This window comes from Gorilla gorilla, chromosome X, assembly GCF_029281585.2.
Source record: "Gorilla gorilla gorilla isolate KB3781 chromosome X, NHGRI_mGorGor1-v2.1_pri, whole genome shotgun sequence".
Lineage (NCBI taxonomy): Eukaryota > Metazoa > Chordata > Mammalia > Primates > Hominidae > Gorilla > Gorilla gorilla.
Window position 1 is genome coordinate 41974946 of NC_073247.2, and position 18034 is coordinate 41992979.

An 18034-nucleotide genomic window follows, 5' to 3' on the forward strand; every position below is an offset into this window, starting at 1 on the left:
AGAACACTTAAATGGGACTAATGTGGCCATTGGTTTTCTTTGGACATTTATTACTTTCCTTATTTATACTTAAGATGAAAAACATACTAAGGATGGAACAGATAAGATTTTAATAGTACTCAACTACTATGGAGCAAACAGAGAAAGGCATATAATCACTTAGCTATATCGCCTTGCTTTAGTCGATGCCACTTATAACAATCTATAATACAAATCTTTCAGGACTATCCATCACAACAAGAATTAAATTATGTGAGATCTCAAGAGGTCTGGGATTTGCAACTTATCTTTATTAAAGATCTAGCAATTCTTTAACAGGGTTTTCAATCACACCCCTAAATGGACTGACAATAGGAAAGTGATTTGGTTTATTATATTTTTCTTATTAAAAAGTTAAAACCAAATAGTTTTAAACCCAGTTTCCTCAGAGGCATACCTTCTGCATCCTGTTGGAAAGGAGAAAATTGGAAAGGAGAGAAAATGATTCTCTAATTCTACGGTTAAACTAATTTTAGGGTTTTGGGGTATAACATGGTGTCCTTCACACTGAGAAGGTAGACGCACCTCTTCCACCACTACAACCATTACTTTGCATGAATTAACTCATTCAATGTTACAGTAACCATGTTAGAGATGAGTAAATGGACAACCACAGAGATTAAGTGGCCTCAAGGTCACTCAGCTAATATGTTGGATTCCAAAACCTGTGTACTGTAATAATAATAATAATAACAACATCAAGAGCTAGAATTTGTAGAGTGTTTATCATTTGGCATGTTCGCTCCCAAGCACTTTCCATTTATTTGGACTTATTCATCCTAATAATAAACTGATATTGTAGAGAATTTTATTATCGCATTTTTTTTTTTTTTGATGAAAGACTGAGGCTCAGAAAGGTTAAGTAATTTGCTCCAGGTCCCACGGCTAGTAAGTGTGACCTTGAGCAGCACACTTACATTGCCTGTATTTATTACGCAAACCTACGAAAAACTTCCACATGTAAGTTTGTGATAGGATGCTCTTTCTTTAAATGACTTTTGGACACACCTTACTATTGACTCTTGTTTAAATTAGGATTCTAAAGGGAAAGATGTTTTTAAGAATCCAAGCAGTAAGAGTACAAAGGAACTGCATGGCGGCAATTCACATCTTCCATCATGATTCAGCATTATTTTCTGTTTATCGTAAGAATACTGCTACACAGAGTTTGGATGTTCCGTCTAACTCTCGTGTTGAAATTTGATCCCCAGTGTTGGTGGTGAGGCCTAGTGGAAGGTGTCTGGGTTGTAGGAGTGAATCCCTCATGAATGGTTTGGTGCCATTCTCACGGTAGTGAGCGAGGTTTTGCTCTAGCAGTTTTCATGAGAACTGGCACCTCCCCTCCCTCTTTTTCTCCTCCTCTCTTGCCGTGTGATCTTTGTACACCAGCTCCCCTTTGCCTTCTGCCATGAGTGGAAGCAGCCTGACGCCCTCGCCAGAAGCAGATGCTTCTTGTACAGCCTGCAGAACTGAGCCAAATAAACACCTTTTCTTTATAAATTACCCAGCCCCAAGTATTCTTTTATAGCAACACTAAACAGACTAAGACATATACTAAGTCTTAGTTGCTTCCAAAATTAATATTAATAATTTGAAAATGTTTAGATGGGAATTATAAACTAATATAAAATATCCTATCCTCACAAATATTACCATGAACATTAAACGAAAAAAGTACTTTCATTGTTCTCTACAAATTTTATCTGTATATTATTTTACTGTAACAAAGGACAACAATGTTTACAATGTGCTTACCTGCAGAAGCTTCCATCTGGTGTTCAGGTCTTCCAGAGTGCTGAGGTTATACGGTGAGAGCTGAATGCCCAAAGTGGTAAGCTGGCGAGCAAGGTCATTGACGTGGCTCACGTTCTCTTTCAGAGGCGCAATTTCTCCTCGAAGTGCCTGTGTGCAATAGTCAAAAGCAAATTGGAAGATGAGAATATTTAAAACAAGAAGAACTGATACCTGGGCTTATTCTCTTTAGGGTGCAGTGCCAGTAATGTTTGCTCTATGCTACGGTTTGAATGTTTGTGTCCCACCTCAAATTCCTATGTTGAAATCCTAAAAAATAAAAAGGAAACGAAATCCAAACACCTAAGGCAATGGTATTAGGAGATGGGGCCTTTAGGGAGGTGATTTTTGGGATTAGCGCCCTTACAAAAGAGACCTCAGAGAGCTAGCTAGCTCCTTTCAGCATGTGAGGGTGCAGTGAGAAGGTGCTTTGTATGAGGAATGGGCCTTCCCCAGACACCAAATCTGCTGGTATTTTGATCTTGGACTTCTCAACCTCCAGAACAGTGAGAAATAAGTTTTTGTTGTTTCACAAGCTATCCAATTTATAGCATTTCTATTATAGCAGGTGGAACAGACTAAGACAGTCTATTGTGGTAGCATTATAACAATGGATATCTGTTAATGGGGGAATAATGATAACTACTATTTGTTGAGCACTTCCTAGGTGCCTAATGCCATGATGAGCTCTATTCATACATAAACTGATTTTATTTCTACCCAACAATCCTATGAGGCCAGTAGTTGGAGAATTCTAATTTTATACATGAGAAAACAAACTTGCAGAGGTTTGTTTTCAAAACAAACAAACCTTGCCAAGCTCTCATGGGTAAAAATTGAGGAACCTGGGATACCTATATGCAGGTTTGCCTGCCTCTAGAATATATATTCTTAACTATTATGTTATATGCTTCCCCTAAGAAATTCTGGATTGGCAAAGTAACAAGAAAAATATATTGCTGCTGGATTCTAAATTCTACTCATGTCACAACCAGAAATGGATCCTTATTTTTTACAATAGAAAGATATATTCAGTCATAAAATATTGCATGCATACTTTGCACCAACCACATCATAACAGTTTCATTTAGGGAGCAGGGTATTTTGTCAAGCCCTCAGAATGACTTCCTGATCTCCTGGTATTTTAGCCCTTGTAGCAATGACTTCAGAAGGCTCCCGTGGGGCTTCTCAGCTGTCTCTGAAGCACTAGAGCAGGAGTCTCTGATGCAATACATCATAGCAATCCGTTGAGCAGAAGAACCCTATGCAGATATGGGGAGGATATTACCATGCATCATATCTACCCTATTGAGATGGCATTTATGGATCTTTAACATGATGCATGATGTCCAAATGTTCCAATAAGCAATTTCTAAGGGACAAATTCCCTCACTTAGGAGAACAGTTTGTGTAATGTAATGTCTGTGTACAAGGACAGCACCACTTGACTATACGTGTTGTTTTGACTTGCTTGATCTGGGCAGGTGTGATTTCTCTGTCTGGTTCACTATGTTGATAAAACCATTGGTTACACTGACCTCATTTATAAGCCTTGCATTTCCTCCCACTCCAAATAAAAGGAGCCAGTATGAACATTCAAAATAAGAACGACATTATCCTCTCAAATCAACCTGAATACTTCATCAGTAAACTGTGGTGCTGTATAGAGCATAACACTGTTGTTTAGTTCTTAGATAATACAAAACATTGTGATAATCACTCTGTTGAACTTAAAGTTTTAAAAAGTGGTCATTAAAAACATTACATTAACAATCAGGGGGTTTGTTGTGGACGATAACGAAAATGTTCTGGTATTAAACAATGGTGATGGTGGCACAATCTTGTGAATATACTAAACACCACTGAATTGTACACTTTAAAAGAGTGAATTTTAAAGTATGTGAATTATATATTAATAAAAACAAACAAAAGAGAGCCCCTTCTGACCATACACATGCAAAAAAAATCATATGTGATGTATTCATCTGTATTCAACTTCGTGTTAGTGGAATGTCACTGGAATCAGTGTGAAATTCAGAAAGTTTTATAGGGGTGGATAGTAAATATTGTTCCATTTCCTTATGAATAAATACATGGATTAAAAGTATCAGAATAAGTGCCCATGGAGAAAGGTGGTTTAAATCCATATATATGAATACTTATCTCTAAAAGGAAATGATCCATATTAATTTTGTTTTCCATAATAGAAAGGTTAGAAAACAGATTTCTTAAATGTCAATGGGGGAAACTTGGACAAGGACAACGGTTACAAAATGAAATCATTCTCTTCTGGATAATAACGTGCATTTCTAGTGGCCACAAATAAATATCATGTGAGGGGAAACTGTAAACAGGAACCTCTGCAGAGAGGGCAAGCCAGCAGGCAGCATCTTTCAGTGATACAGGTGAGTCCTTTGTGCTAATCGTCTCTCTTTACAAGCAAGACTCTCAAGCCATTAAGTTGATTATCCTACCTCGTTAAGCCATATCTAGATTTCAGTTCCCTTTAGGTGACACAATGTACATTTTCAAATGTCTCTTATTAGAATATTTTGATTTTCATTTTCTCTCCCAAATTCCTGAGCACACATATTAATCCTGCTTCAATGTTTTGGAGGATGAAGGGGATTCAAAAATAAGTTTTGGTACTCATAATTAATTGCAACACTCTCCCTCTTCCTCTTTTTTTTTCTTTTTAAAATTTACTTTTCTTCTTTAAACTTTACCATAAGATCTTGTGATTTCTTTTTTTTTTTTTTTTTTTTTGCTTCTTTCAAGCAATGATAGTGGAAGTTCTCTTAACTAATCTCCACTTAAGACTCACCAAATTAGCCAAAGTCTTCCTTCATTCTCTTTGTGAAACAGCAGTGATGGGAACCTCTCACAGCCTCAATAAAATGTTCGAGGTGCCTGTCAGTATGTGTGGACCTTCTGCTCCCATTAGTTGACTTGTTACAACCGTCAGTTGTGTGTATGTTCTCAAACCTATCTTTGCCAGTAACTGTTGTGATTATGTAATTTAATAAAGATTTCCTAAATCATAAAAATATTAGCTTAAAAAGAAAAGAAAAAAGTTATTATTTCTATAAAAACCAGGCCAAATACTCTGGAGAGTTGCTTCAAAAAGAAAAAGAAAATAAATATTGTTGAAGTAGTTGTGAACAAGACAACTGCTAAAGATGAAGAAAACAACCCAGACCGGGTGGGGTGGCTCATGACTGTAATCCCAGCACTTTGGAAGGCTGTGGTGGGTGGATGGGTGGATCACTTGAGGTCAGCAGTTTGAGACCAGAATGGCCAACATGGTGAAACCCTGTCTCTACTAAAAATACAAAAATTAGTCGGGCGTGGTGGCACATGCCTGTAGTACCAGCTACTCAGGGGGCTGAGGCATGAGAATCGCTTGAACCTGGGAGGTGGAGGTTGCAGTGAGCCAAGATGGCACCACTGCACTCACTCCAGCCTGGGTGACCCAGCAAGACTCTGTCTCCAAAAAAAAAAAAAAAAAGAAAAAAAGAAAAAAAGAAAAAATGCCAAATATTCAGTTTAATCTGAATTCCTAAATTTCTGTTAAAATATTTGACAATGGAAGCTTTGACTGGTGTGAGGTCAGTTGATAAACAGATAACTGGGGGCAAAGGTTCACTTTGGGGAAGTCTCTAGATGGGGTTGAGCAGACTAAAGGACTTCAGTCAGCTAGAAATCATCATGAGGGCACTCAACGCATGAAGGTGGAAGAAAGGAGATAACAGATGGTAGGAAAGATAAAAAGGAAAAGGAGGCAGGAGAATGCTCATGTCAGTCTTCACTTTGGCATTTGATTTAGGTTTTGGTAGCAGCTCGTACCACCCAAGGATGGCTCACCACTGTGGGCTCTCAGTGCCCAGCAGCATACATAACAAGAAGTATGGCCGCCTAAACACAGAGTCACAAGACCTTCACCCTGTAAAGGGTGAACACAGGTACTTTGCTATTTAAATAGATGTGACATTGGTTTGGCTATATTTCACAGATTAGAGCTTTTAATATGACACACATAAATTTGTGTTTATTAAACACTACACCTAAAATGTCAAAAAGCACAGTTAATGCTGAGCAATACGATGTGCTATTTAAGTGATATCAGGATTGCATTAGGTTTTATTCTAGTTTGGAAGCAGTAAGTGAGAAAACATTGAAGAAAGCCATTATATTGTGGGTTTTCTTTGAATCACTGAAACATCTGGAATATGTTCTCCATGAAAGAGCAAACCAAGTCTAATTTTATTATGACTAGTTTCACACAGGCAGAATTTTCAGTTCATTAAATGTTGTCTGATTATAGATACAAAAGTACTGATTTAGAATGATAGGTAAGTCTGATATAATAAGTTTTTCTTCATATAAAATTAAATTGCCTGTCATATCTTTGCTTATCTTTATGTAGCTAAGGATTTGTTCAAATACACATTTAAAATTATAGTCATCTACTACTTTTCTAAGAAAAGAAAGGAATTGTCTATTAACAAGGGAATCTTATTTTTGAGGGAGGAATTTTGACTTGACAGTTAAGAGAACATTCCTACTGCAAAGCACAGAAGGTCAGTTGGAAAGACTAGAAAGAGTAAATTGAGGGAATTCTGCTTGGAGGGGTTTTATTTCCTCTGTGAAGTAGGAATCAACAGACCTGGCATAGTCTGCAGTGCCTGGCATAGCGTGCAGTGCCTGGTGTGCAATGAATAGTCACTGAATGAAAACATGAATTAAGAGTAAGTGGGAACATTTGAATTAATCGTAATAGAGACTGTGAGAGGGAGTTGACCTAAGAAATGTAATGAGGTTGGCAAACAGTGTTGAGGGCCCACTTGAGGATGAGGTTCAACATTTTTTAGCAGAACCAATCTGCCTGACTTTCTCATTTTCTCCAACAGTGTTGCATGTAAGCATGGGGAAAACAGTTGATCCAGGTTTGGGGTTTCGTCAGATGACTGTGGCTCACACGTTTAGGGATAAGGGAGTTTCAATATTAGCCAGGATGTAATTGAAAAAACATACTGTGGAATCTAAACTGGATTAGGAGGAAAGCAAAGCAAAATGAAGCTTGTAGATGGAGAGAAAGTAAAGGGGTCAGTTGTAGAAGTCCAGGATAATCCATAAAAGGCCACAGCAGGAGTAGCTGCACAAACAAGCGACAGAGAGGGGAGACTCTGGGATGCTCAAATTAGCTCTACTGGATTTGCCACTTATGAGTTTATTTATAAATGGCATGATATATATATATATATATATATATATATCTGGCTATATATATATATATCTGGCTATATATATATATATATCTGGCTATATATATATATATATGTATATATATATATATATATATATATATATATATAGTGCTACTCAGTGTTTGAAAAACTTCCCTTCTTAGGGATATTAAATATTCCTCCCAAAATCTTAACCTGCTAACTCATAGAGGTCCTATCTCACTCACCAGGAATTCAAAATTACTAGGTTCCAAAAATGAAGTGTTATTCTTGGGCTACATACACGTGCAGAGAAATTTATGTTACAAATATTACTTAAGTAGGGACTAATGGCATTGCTGTCTACCATGAATCCTTGTCAAACAAATGTTTGTTAACCAAGACTCTTGAAAAGTAGCCTAAAAAGAGGAGGTGCTAGGAAAGAAAAGTCCCAGCATTCTTCATGCTGAGCTAGTCATGAGAAGGCAAGGATGAGCAATTGGAAATCATGTCCTATAAATACTGGTGTTTAGTACTTATTCCGGGGCTCTTCCTCGTGGTTCAGGGAAGCCCTCACAGAATGCAGTTACCCGGGAATTGGCAGCAGGTACAGCCCAGCTATATTTTGCAGCTTCTGCATTTCTCAGCAGATATATCATCCTCATGGGGCCAAGAGAGTCAAGGACTGTATCTTGCTTTTTCCAGAGGATCAGAGGCCTACTGGAATCTCTCAAATACCTGGGCGGAATGAGCTACTCAAATGCTGTTGAAACAATTAAAAAGAAACACAAGTTGAGCTGTGAGCAAGCCCTTCATGAAATGTATCAGGCTCAGAGACTTCCATCATTACCTGTAATTTTTGACTTTTCATTCTGGTTGGTTCCCTGACTGCTCTGATACCCAGAATGTAGGTACAGCTTTTCTTTCAGATACCTACTGCCTTCAGCCAGGTTTTAGAGAAGCAGAGTCTGAGTGCTCTCAAGAAAAAGGGAGTGAGAGAAGCAGGAAGACAGGGCAAGAAAGTTAAGTTGGGATGTGGTATGGGCTGGAGACCAGCATCAATCTGGCCCCATGGGAATTCCCAGATCACAAATTGTACAACAGCAGGTGCCATGATGAGACAAAGGGGTTTTCCCTTTGTACCCCTGGTGGTTTTAAGAGAGAAGGTGTGGTGGGACATGCCAGTCAAGGTGGCTTCCTTTTGGCTGAGGGAGGTTCTCTGGAAAGGGGTGAAACCATGAGGCTTTAGCAGCTAATACTCAGAGTCACTGAGGAATGGGTGCACCAATCCAGTGAACGAATCTGGCTGGGGCACCAACAGCATCCATTACTTAGATTAACTTCATCTGCTTTCCCAATAGCCTTTACCCTTGAACTTCAGTTGTCAAGCACTTATATTTTGGTATTTTTTTTTCAGGAGACTTTTCTTTTCTTTTCTTTTCTCTTCTTCCTTCCTTCCTTCTTTTCTTTCTTTCCTTTTTTTATATAGGAGACTTCTTTCTTTCTTCCTTTCTTTTTTTCAGGAGACTTCTTTCTCTTTTTTCCTTCCTTCCTTCCTTCCTTCTTCCTTTCCTTCCTTTCCTTCCTTTCTTTCTTTCTTTTTTTTTTTTTCCAAGGTGGAGTTTCACTCTTGCTGCCCAGGCTGGAGTACAATGGCATGATCTCGGCTCACTGCAACTTCTACCTCCTGGGTTCAAGTGATTCTCCTGCCTCAGCCTCCTGAGTAGCTGGGATTACAGGTGCCCGCCACCACGCCTGGCTAATTTTGTATTTTTAGAAGAGATGGGGTTTCACCATGTTGGCCAGGCTGGTCTTGAACTCTTGGCCTCAGGTGATCCACCCACCTCGGCCTCCCAAAGTGCTGGGATTACAGGCCTGAGCCACCGTGCCAGGCCTGCAGGAGACTTCTTAAGTGAATTTTCATTACTAACATTATGGGGCTATTTCATAGCTCTCCAACAAAACTGGGATTGTCAACCTTTCTCGAAAGTTGAGTCCCTCATTTCTGCCAAATTCTGAGGGACTGCGTGGAGCTAAGACAAAGGGGATACTTTGCAGACTGAGCGAATACAACCCTCTGCCTTTAGTATCACTTATGCTTCTGGTAGAGACATTCTCGACAATAAATTATGCCATTGAAACGTACTTTAAAAAAAAAAAAAAAGAGATGTGATTGCATTTTTTTCCAGCAACAGTTTTTATTGTGATAGCCTGAAGGCAAAATATTATGCAGTTTCTTTTCATTGTCTCCTTGAGTTCAGTTTTCAGGGCAATTCTTGTAAACTTTCATATTTGGGCATGATCACTTTTGACGAGTAAACTGAATAACAATATAAATAATGAAACAGACTCAGAACTAATGGCCTAGATTTAGCATAATCAGAAACACTTAAGAAAGGTTAAAGTCAAAAAAAAGATCTTGGGAAAACAATATCAAGTTTGTAGGCATGAAGAAATTTAGGGCTTTTATTTCCCAAGCGATTATCAGTAATTATATTTTAACTATGGTTTCTTCTCAGACTCAACACACTTCCAAATTTGTGACATTAAAAAAACAGCAATTAACTGCCCTGTGTTTTCCATAAAGAATCCACATCTTTTTATAAAAAACAATCTCAACCAGGTGCAGTGGCTCACGCCTGTAATCCTAGCACTTTGGGAGGCTGAGGTGGGTGGATCACCTGAGGTCAGGAGTTACAGACGAGCCTGGCCAACACAGTGAAACCCTGTCTCTACTAAAAACAGAAAAGTTAGCCGGGCATGGTGGTGCACACCTGTAATCCCAGCTACTCTGGAGGCTGAGGCAGGAGAATTGCTTGAACCCGGGAGGTGGAGGTTGCAGTGAGCTGAGATTGCAACATTGCACTCCAGCCTGGGCAACAAGAGCAAAACTCTGTCTCAAACACAAAACAGAAACAAGAACAAAAAACTCTAGTTTCTCTTTACAATATCGAAAAAGAATATATACCCAAACATAAAAGGATAACTTTTTCTTTTTAACATTTTCTCTTTGCATTGATTATAATTCTTCATCTTTTAGGACATGGCTTTCTATGAAGCTTGTAACTCCAATGTTCTTAAAATAAAAGCCGAATTATATCTTGGCCATATTAACAGTGTCTATCTTCTTTCTTTTCTGGGTGCTCATATTTCCTTCATGTATAAAATTTGGAAATGCGGAACAGGGAAGTATTGACCACAAAGGAAAAGTTTTTATTTTTAAGAACAAGTTGAACATAGCAGGAGCAATTGATATTTTGCAAACCATACACCCGGTAAGGGGTTAGTATTCAAAATACACAAGGAACTCCTACAACTCAATAGCAAGAAAACAAATCACCTGACTAAAAAATGAGCAAGTAACCTGAATAGACATTTCCCCAAAGAAGATATAGAAATGAGTATTCAGATTTATAGACAGGAAATAGAATGGTGGTTTCCAGGGGCTGGGGGCAGGAAGCAATGGGGAATTATTGTTGTTTTTTCTTTTTTGTTCCTTTTGAGATGGAGTCTCGCTCTGTTGCCCAGGCTGGAGTGCAGTGGCATGATCTCGATCTCAGCTCACTGCAACCTCCGCCTCCCAGGTTCAAGCAATTCTGCTGCCTCAGCCTCCCAAGTAGCTGGGATTACAGGTGTGCACCACCACGCCCAGCTAATTTTTGTATTTTTAGTAGAGATGGGGTTTTACCATGTTGGCCAGTCTGGTCTCGAACTCCTGACCTCAGGTGATCCTCCTGCCTTGGCCTCCCAAAGTGTTGAGATTACAGGTGTGAGCCACCATGCCTGGTGGGGATTATTGTTGAATAGACATAGAGTTTCAGTTTTGCAAGATGAGAAGCGTTCTGGAGATGGATGGTGGTGATGGCAGCAGAACAATGTAAATGTACGTAACGCCATGGAAGTATACATTTAAATAGAGCCAAGACAGTAAACTTCATGTAATTTGTATTTTACCACTATTAAAAAAATCAAAAATAAGTACAATTTGTAAAAGAAGAAACTTGAACAAATTTTATTAATTTCCTTGGGAAAACGTTTCTATAATCCTAACTGCAACTGCCAGTTATCTCCCCTTTATAGACAAAAAGCAAGCAAAAAAAAAAAAAACCCACAAAATACTTCAAGCTTTCCAATGACACAATTAAAGCAAATAAAAAGATAGTTCATGAGTGTTTCACAGAGGCTAAATACAAAATATACACAATTAACACAAAAAGGTTTTTAATGAGCACAAATAAGTCATTTAAGCAGGCCATGCTTTAGGTTGCTAAGGAAACAGAAAAAATACCAATATTTTCTGTCTGAAAAATTTTAATTATATGTGACAAAATGAAGCAAAATGGCAGTTAATGAAACCTATTAACTTCCTTAAAAGTAAGTAATAATCCATAAACCATTAAAATATCAACCATGAGGATGTTTATCTTCAAATTCAGAAGTTATTTTAGACAGATGAAGTTTTACTTTTTTTTTGAGATGGAGTTTTGCTCTTGTCACCCAGGCTGGAGTGCAATGGTGCGATCTCGGCTCACTGCAACCTCCGCCTCCTGGGTTCAAGCGATTCTCCTGCCTCAACCTCCCGAGTAGCTGGGATTACAGGCGCACGCCACCACCATGCCTGGCTAATTTTTCTATTTTTACTAGAGACTGGGTTTCACCTTGTTGGCCAGGCTGGTCTTGAACTCCTGACATCAGATGATCCACCCGCCTCGGCCTCCCAAAGTGCTGGGATTACAGGCGTGAGCCACTGCGCCTGAAGTTTTACATTTTACAAGCTTTTGGGCTTGCAATCATTTCTTGGTCTGAGCCACATGTGTTAACCACCATTGTCCCTGAATGGGCCCTCTCCCTCCCCTAAATAGCTCAAAACATCAGTCTAAGGCAGTGATTCTCACACAATAGTGTGCATCTCATTGTCATGTGGAAGGCTTGTTAACACAGAGACTGCTGAGTCCCACTTAGTGCTTTTGATTCAGTGGGTCTAAGGTGGGCCTGAGAATTTGGCATTTCTAATAAGAAGTTAGAAAATGTTGAGTTCCTAGAACTCATCAAGCTTTTTATTTCTTTATTTATTTTTATTTTATTTTTCAGACAGGGCCTCTTTCTGTTGCCCAGGCTGGAGTGCAGCAGTGCAATCATAGCTCACTGTGGCCTCAAACTCCTGGGCTCAAGTGATCCTCCTGCTTCAGCCTCCCAAGTTAGCCAGGACTACAAGCACACACCACTGGCATTGATATATATATATTTTTTAAGTTAGTTTTTTCCTTTTCTTTTTTTTTTTTTTTTTGAGAGACGGAGTCTCTCTATGTTTTCCAGGCTGGTCTCAAACTCCTGGGCTCAAGTGATCCTCCCACTTCGGCCTCCCAAAGTGTTGGGATTACAAGCATGAGCCACTGCGCCTGGCCCAAGCTTACTCTTGACGTAGAACCTTCAGATACACTGTTCCCTTTGCTTGGAGTTTTATATATCCACTTTATGCCTAGCTGGCTCTTATTCATATACTTCTGATCTCAGTTAGATGTGACTTTTAAAGATAGCCTATCCCCAGTTGTTGCCCTACGTAAAGTGTCTCCTTTTTCCTTGACTCTCAACACCCTATTTTCCTTCTTAACCCTGATCACAATTTGCAAGTACATATATATTTGCCTATTCATTTATTCATTGTCTGTTCCTTCCCAAGACCAGAAAATTTATTAAGGCAATTCTACATTATTGTTTTTCACCAGTATATGCCAAGCCATAGTACATGATAATCCCTCAATACATTTTTATTAAAGAACAAGCAGTCAAGAGAATTAGGCACTTCTGTACTAATTACTAATACTTCAGACCAATAGCTATTGTCAGACTGCTTCATAAACATAGTTTCTCACAGAAACCTGACATAGAGTTCCTAAATAAGAGAAAGCTGCCCATTTTCCTTATCCCATATCTGAATTATTTATATCTATCACTTGATCTATATTGGAGCATTTGCTAATTTCTGAAGCATCTCTCATTCTTTGGGCAAGAATATAACATTTCGGTTTTTGGTCTCTACCAGGGATTTTTAAAATAAAAATGGAGTGAGTGGGAAAAAAAGAGGAAGTAGCCTATTCAAGGAAAATATATTCTGCTTGGTGGTGGTGGTACAAGTTAGTGCATCTTTTGGAGGGCATTTTAACAACACTGAATAAAAGCATTAAAAATATTTACATATGAAAAGACTAGAAGACTACAAACCAACTGAAATCCAGCCTGGGCTCTACTACCAAATTGGTTAGGCTTGGCATAGGACCGGGGATCTCTTCAAAAACACAGTGCCTTTTTCTTCTTTGCCCAAAGAGGCCCTTGCAGGGATTGGGATTATAGATGCTGGGGCTGAGATTACAGATGATCCCTCTCTCGCTCTCTCTCTCTCTCCCTGCCTCCCTAATTTTTGGGCTTTTCCACTAAAGAAAAGTTACTTGAATAATGATATGAACTAAGAAGTCATCAAATATTAGACTGTAACGAAGTTCATTTACAAATATTTTCCACTTGTGTAGAAAAGGGATAGTAACATGCATACTTTAGGGCTGTTCCAAAGATGGATGAGAAGTTTCGGCATATTTCTCCTTCTTTTAGTTCACATATAGTCACACAAGTTCCTATTCAGGCTAGTCCAGGGAGACTCTGCAAAGCAGTAGGTAATAAGTTCATCCATGAGAGAGTCACAGACTAAGATCCTTTGCCGGGTAGCTACCTTTTTGGAGCTGATTTCTCACATCGCCCCAGGGGCAACCTCTATCATGTAGCCTTATAAAGGTCTCCTCGAAATAGACATTGGAAAGTAGGTACATGAAACTGATAAAGAGGAAGCATAGTGTGGGGAAGAAAGATATGTGTTCAGAACTTGAACAAAGGGTAAGAGGTAGGAAAGTTTAATGTGTGTCTGAGGAAAAGCAAATAGCCTTTAATAACTTAAAATATGAAGTACAGGGCAGCTGTAAAAGATGAATCATGGGTGTTTTCTGGGATCAAGATTGTGGTGGGTCTTGAATGAGGTGGCCTTTACAATGTAGAATGAAGATGTCCACAAAACGGGAATGGCATTTTCTCGGCAACTCTTAGATTTAATTACTACTCACTTGAAAACACTTACTTTATATCCACTAGATACTGTGCCCACGTGTGTGTGTGTGTGTGTGTGTGTGTGTGTGTGTGTGTGTGTGTGTATATTATATACCTATCATCCACTGGAAAAATGGAAGTCTCAACACACTCACAATCATTAGCAGAGGTACACAATTTAATGGGTCATTAAAAAAATGCAATCCATATTATGAGAAGTTGAGTCATAGGGGTTTGGAAGGTGCAGAGAAAGATGCTGATGGAGGGGAAGAGAGACCTCCTGAGTAGATAAGGTGACCGAAATCATTCACAGAGGGGAACAATAGAAGAGGCGTGTTCCTCTGGACATGAAATAGTCATCTGGAAAATCTCAAGTAGATCAGTATAACTTGTGGTCATTGCGGAAAGGAGAAGAGACACAGAGTGTTTGTATGCAGAGACAAGAAGTAACAATGGCCAGAAATAAGCTGGTGGCAAATGGAGCAAATTATTTGCAAAATAATTTTTAAGGGTCACGCTATCTAAAAGATAGCATTTTGCCCTATGCTTTTGCACAAATTTGTTTATTCATTTATTCCAAAAACTATTATTGGGTACCTATTATATGCCAGGGAATGTTCTAGGCACTGGAAATACAGCGTAAGATAGACCAAGTCTCTGTAATCATGCAGCTTAAGGCTAATGGATATCATTTCATTTAAATGATGACTATTACTAAATAGGCTTATAAAGAAGCAAATTCCAAGCCAAAATATATCATGGCTATAAAACACAATTTTTGACCAAGAAAATGCAGGACAAAGTATAATACTGCAGATAGCAGTCTCAAAGAGATTCTGTTTTCACTTATTAAAGCAAATTAAGCTACCTCTGCATGTCTGAATAATGATTAATAGAGGAATCTAGAATTGTGAGTTACCCGTGCAATATGCTGTACCCAGTTTGCTTTATATGGAGCACATTTATTTAGTTTTGGTTCTAGGGGGAAGGCACTCACTACTGAAACAAAATGGATTTTTACTGATTTGATTTTTCATTCAATATATTATTAACTTAGAAATACTAAAGCAGAAATGAACCAAAGATTAATACAAATTTTTAAGAGCAGTGATAAAAATAATACACAGAAGAGGGCTAAAAAGGACTGCAAAAATGTCCTTTAATATCCAATTTTACTTTCAGATTATTGTAGTTCCTAAACGTAATTAATGTTTTTAGTCTTTCTAAAATTGTTTTATTTCTTGCAAACAAAATAAAAAAGCAGGATATTCAACTACTTAAAGTCAAATGAAAGGAACAGAAAATGAATTTTCTTCATTAAAATCTATGCAACATCCTGTTTAAAAATTAGATTGCTAAATTTTTAAAATAACGGTTCATCTTCTTTTCATCATATTCTGAAGCTGAAAAGAAAGTCTTATGTATTCATTTCTGAGCAATGTGGGCCCTCTGGATACATTATTAGTTGTTATTTTTACCTCTGTGAATACATGAGGATGTGAAAGGTCTAGCTTCTTGAGTCAGTAGTTTATTCAGTTTGTCATTTTTCTCACCATAAAATTGATATTTTCAAGATATTCTGATTTTTCTGATCACATCTTAAGGTAATATCTAAATTCATATCCTGTAATAGTCTGTTATGACAACTGCTATCATGATAATGTCCAGTTAAGTACATGCAAATGATGAATAAATTACTACTTACACAAATGAGTCTAAGTGTCAAGCTGTCTAAACAATGTTCTCAGATGTGATTTCCAAAAAAAAAAAAAAAAAAAATCCCTCATTGGCCAAATCTACCCTTTAGAAAAAGTGATTGATATTCAACTAACAGATATATTTAATAGTAATAGACTTTTTTCTTTTTCAAAATAGGAGTATGATTTAGTGCCCTCAAAAATCTGTGGGGGTGATGCTGCATTGATTATCTAAAGGAGAATACAATTTCAGTAGCAAAAATAGTTCAAAACTCTTTTTAAAATAATCTTTTCACTAAGAATTCAGTAATTTTAGATTCAAAGTGGGTCAGATTTCACCAAGATCCCTCTTGCATACAACAATCAACCCCAAACCCTAGGCAGTTTTATAGCAGAAACGACTTTGCAAATGTCTTCCTTCAACTTTTATATAAAAAAAATTGAGATGGTTCCAAAGGTAATATTTTATTCACAGCATAAGCCAACGGAGTAATTTATGCTCATTTGTTTAGCCTGTATTTCTTTTAACCGTATGCTTTATTGGGTGCACAAAAGTCACCCTGATATTGGATAACCTTTGTGGAGATTCTAGTATATTGGGTTTGTGAAAGTCTAAAACAATGGACCATTCTCTCCCTTGCTTTAGCCCCATCCCTGCTAGAAATATGTGAAGACCAAAAACCAACTGGCAAGCAGAAGGTGAAGCAGGTAAAATGCTGTTGCATATAGTCTACTTGCTTGGGGGCAGATAAGAAACTTAAATCACAGGTCAGTTAAATGGGTATTATTTAATAAGACCTAATAGGCTTTAGGTTCACAACAATGGATAGATCTCAAAATGGGTTACAATGTTTTAAGAGCAGGAAAAAAGTAAATAAAAGGAAACTCAGCAGTAGTTTATCATTGGTTCTAAAAAAAACACACCAATATATTGCCAAAGACTCTCATTCACTTTTGTTTCTACTTAATTCCTGTACTTTGGCATATATTGCCAATAAATTGACTTCACTCTGTTCACTAACTTGCTTATGCCGTGTTAAGATCATGATCATAGAATGTGAATATTTGATAGGGAAAAGTTCTAAATGAGTCATTTGAGTCTATAATGATGCATAATCCCGGAAAACCAAACTTCTAAAAATAAGTGTGTTTCGAAACAGGACTGGCAGGTTCTTAACTTTATGAAGAAAAAAAATTACCATAAAAATCAATTCCTTAAAAGAAAATAGAAATCTGTCTTAGTGTTAGATCCTCCAGCCTCATTCTGGTTAAGAGAATTTGACGTTTCAGGGCTGAGCACACTGTGGAAACTTAATAAATATTGAGGTTTACAAACAAAAAGCATAACAATGATATGTGGACCAATTTTCAACAACACTGAAAATCACCGTGCCCTTACTCTGCCTAATTCAGTTAACTCAATTATTTAATGTACACTTGATTTGAGTGGGTTTGACCACAGCTATTTCCATTTTACATTGAACATTAATCAAATTGCTTCTAATGTAAAATTTCATTTTTTCTCATCCTTCTCCTCTCCCAGATTCCAGGATAAGGGAAAAGTTTAAGTTTCATGTTTCTTGTTTAAAGTTAAAAGCAAATTTTAAGACATCTGTTTCCATTAGTTTATCCCATAATTCTCATTTCATATACCACTCACCCTATACCACAACCATGAACTTTTTCACAGATATTTAATACACTGTTTTTTGCACCATTTTGGGAAAAATCCTCCTTCCTCAACCACTTCAGCTAAGACTCCTTTCTACTTTCTCCCAGTTGATCCCACATCATCTCTATTTCATCTCTATCTCACCTCATCTCTATTTCTATACACAAAAATATACCCTCCCCCTGAACACAGAGCCTCAAGGGGTGGACAAGGTAAGTTATAAAATGTAGGCACTCCTGGAGAAGCTATTAGCTATTCATATCTAGCAAGTAGATTTTACTTAAAAAGTGTTGACTGATCCCAACTATTTTTAATATCCTAGATCCAGAAACTCTATAAAGTACTATTTTCTCATCAGTATGTTTGGTAGAAAAGTGTAAGGAGAATTTTTAAATGTAATTGTTTTTATTGGTAAATGCAAAAAATGTTTACACAAAGTGAAAAGTTATGTGACTAAATATATATATAGTTTGAGACAAGGTCTTGCTTTGTCACTCAGCGTGGAGTACAGTGGAGTG

General features: G+C 37.7%; 1 protein-coding gene across 13 annotated transcripts in view; it reads right to left on the reverse strand.

The window, feature by feature from the left end:
* DMD (dystrophin) overlaps positions 1–18034 on the reverse strand; it is a 2091067-nt gene that overhangs the window by 326752 nt on the left and 1746281 nt on the right. For all 13 annotated transcript variants that reach the window (XM_055376532.2, XM_055376533.2, XM_055376528.2 and 10 more), the window contains one exon: positions 1795–1941. In XM_055376532.2, the coding sequence (XP_055232507.1) occupies positions 1795–1941 (147 nt within the window). The remainder of the gene's footprint in view (positions 1–1794; positions 1942–18034) is intronic.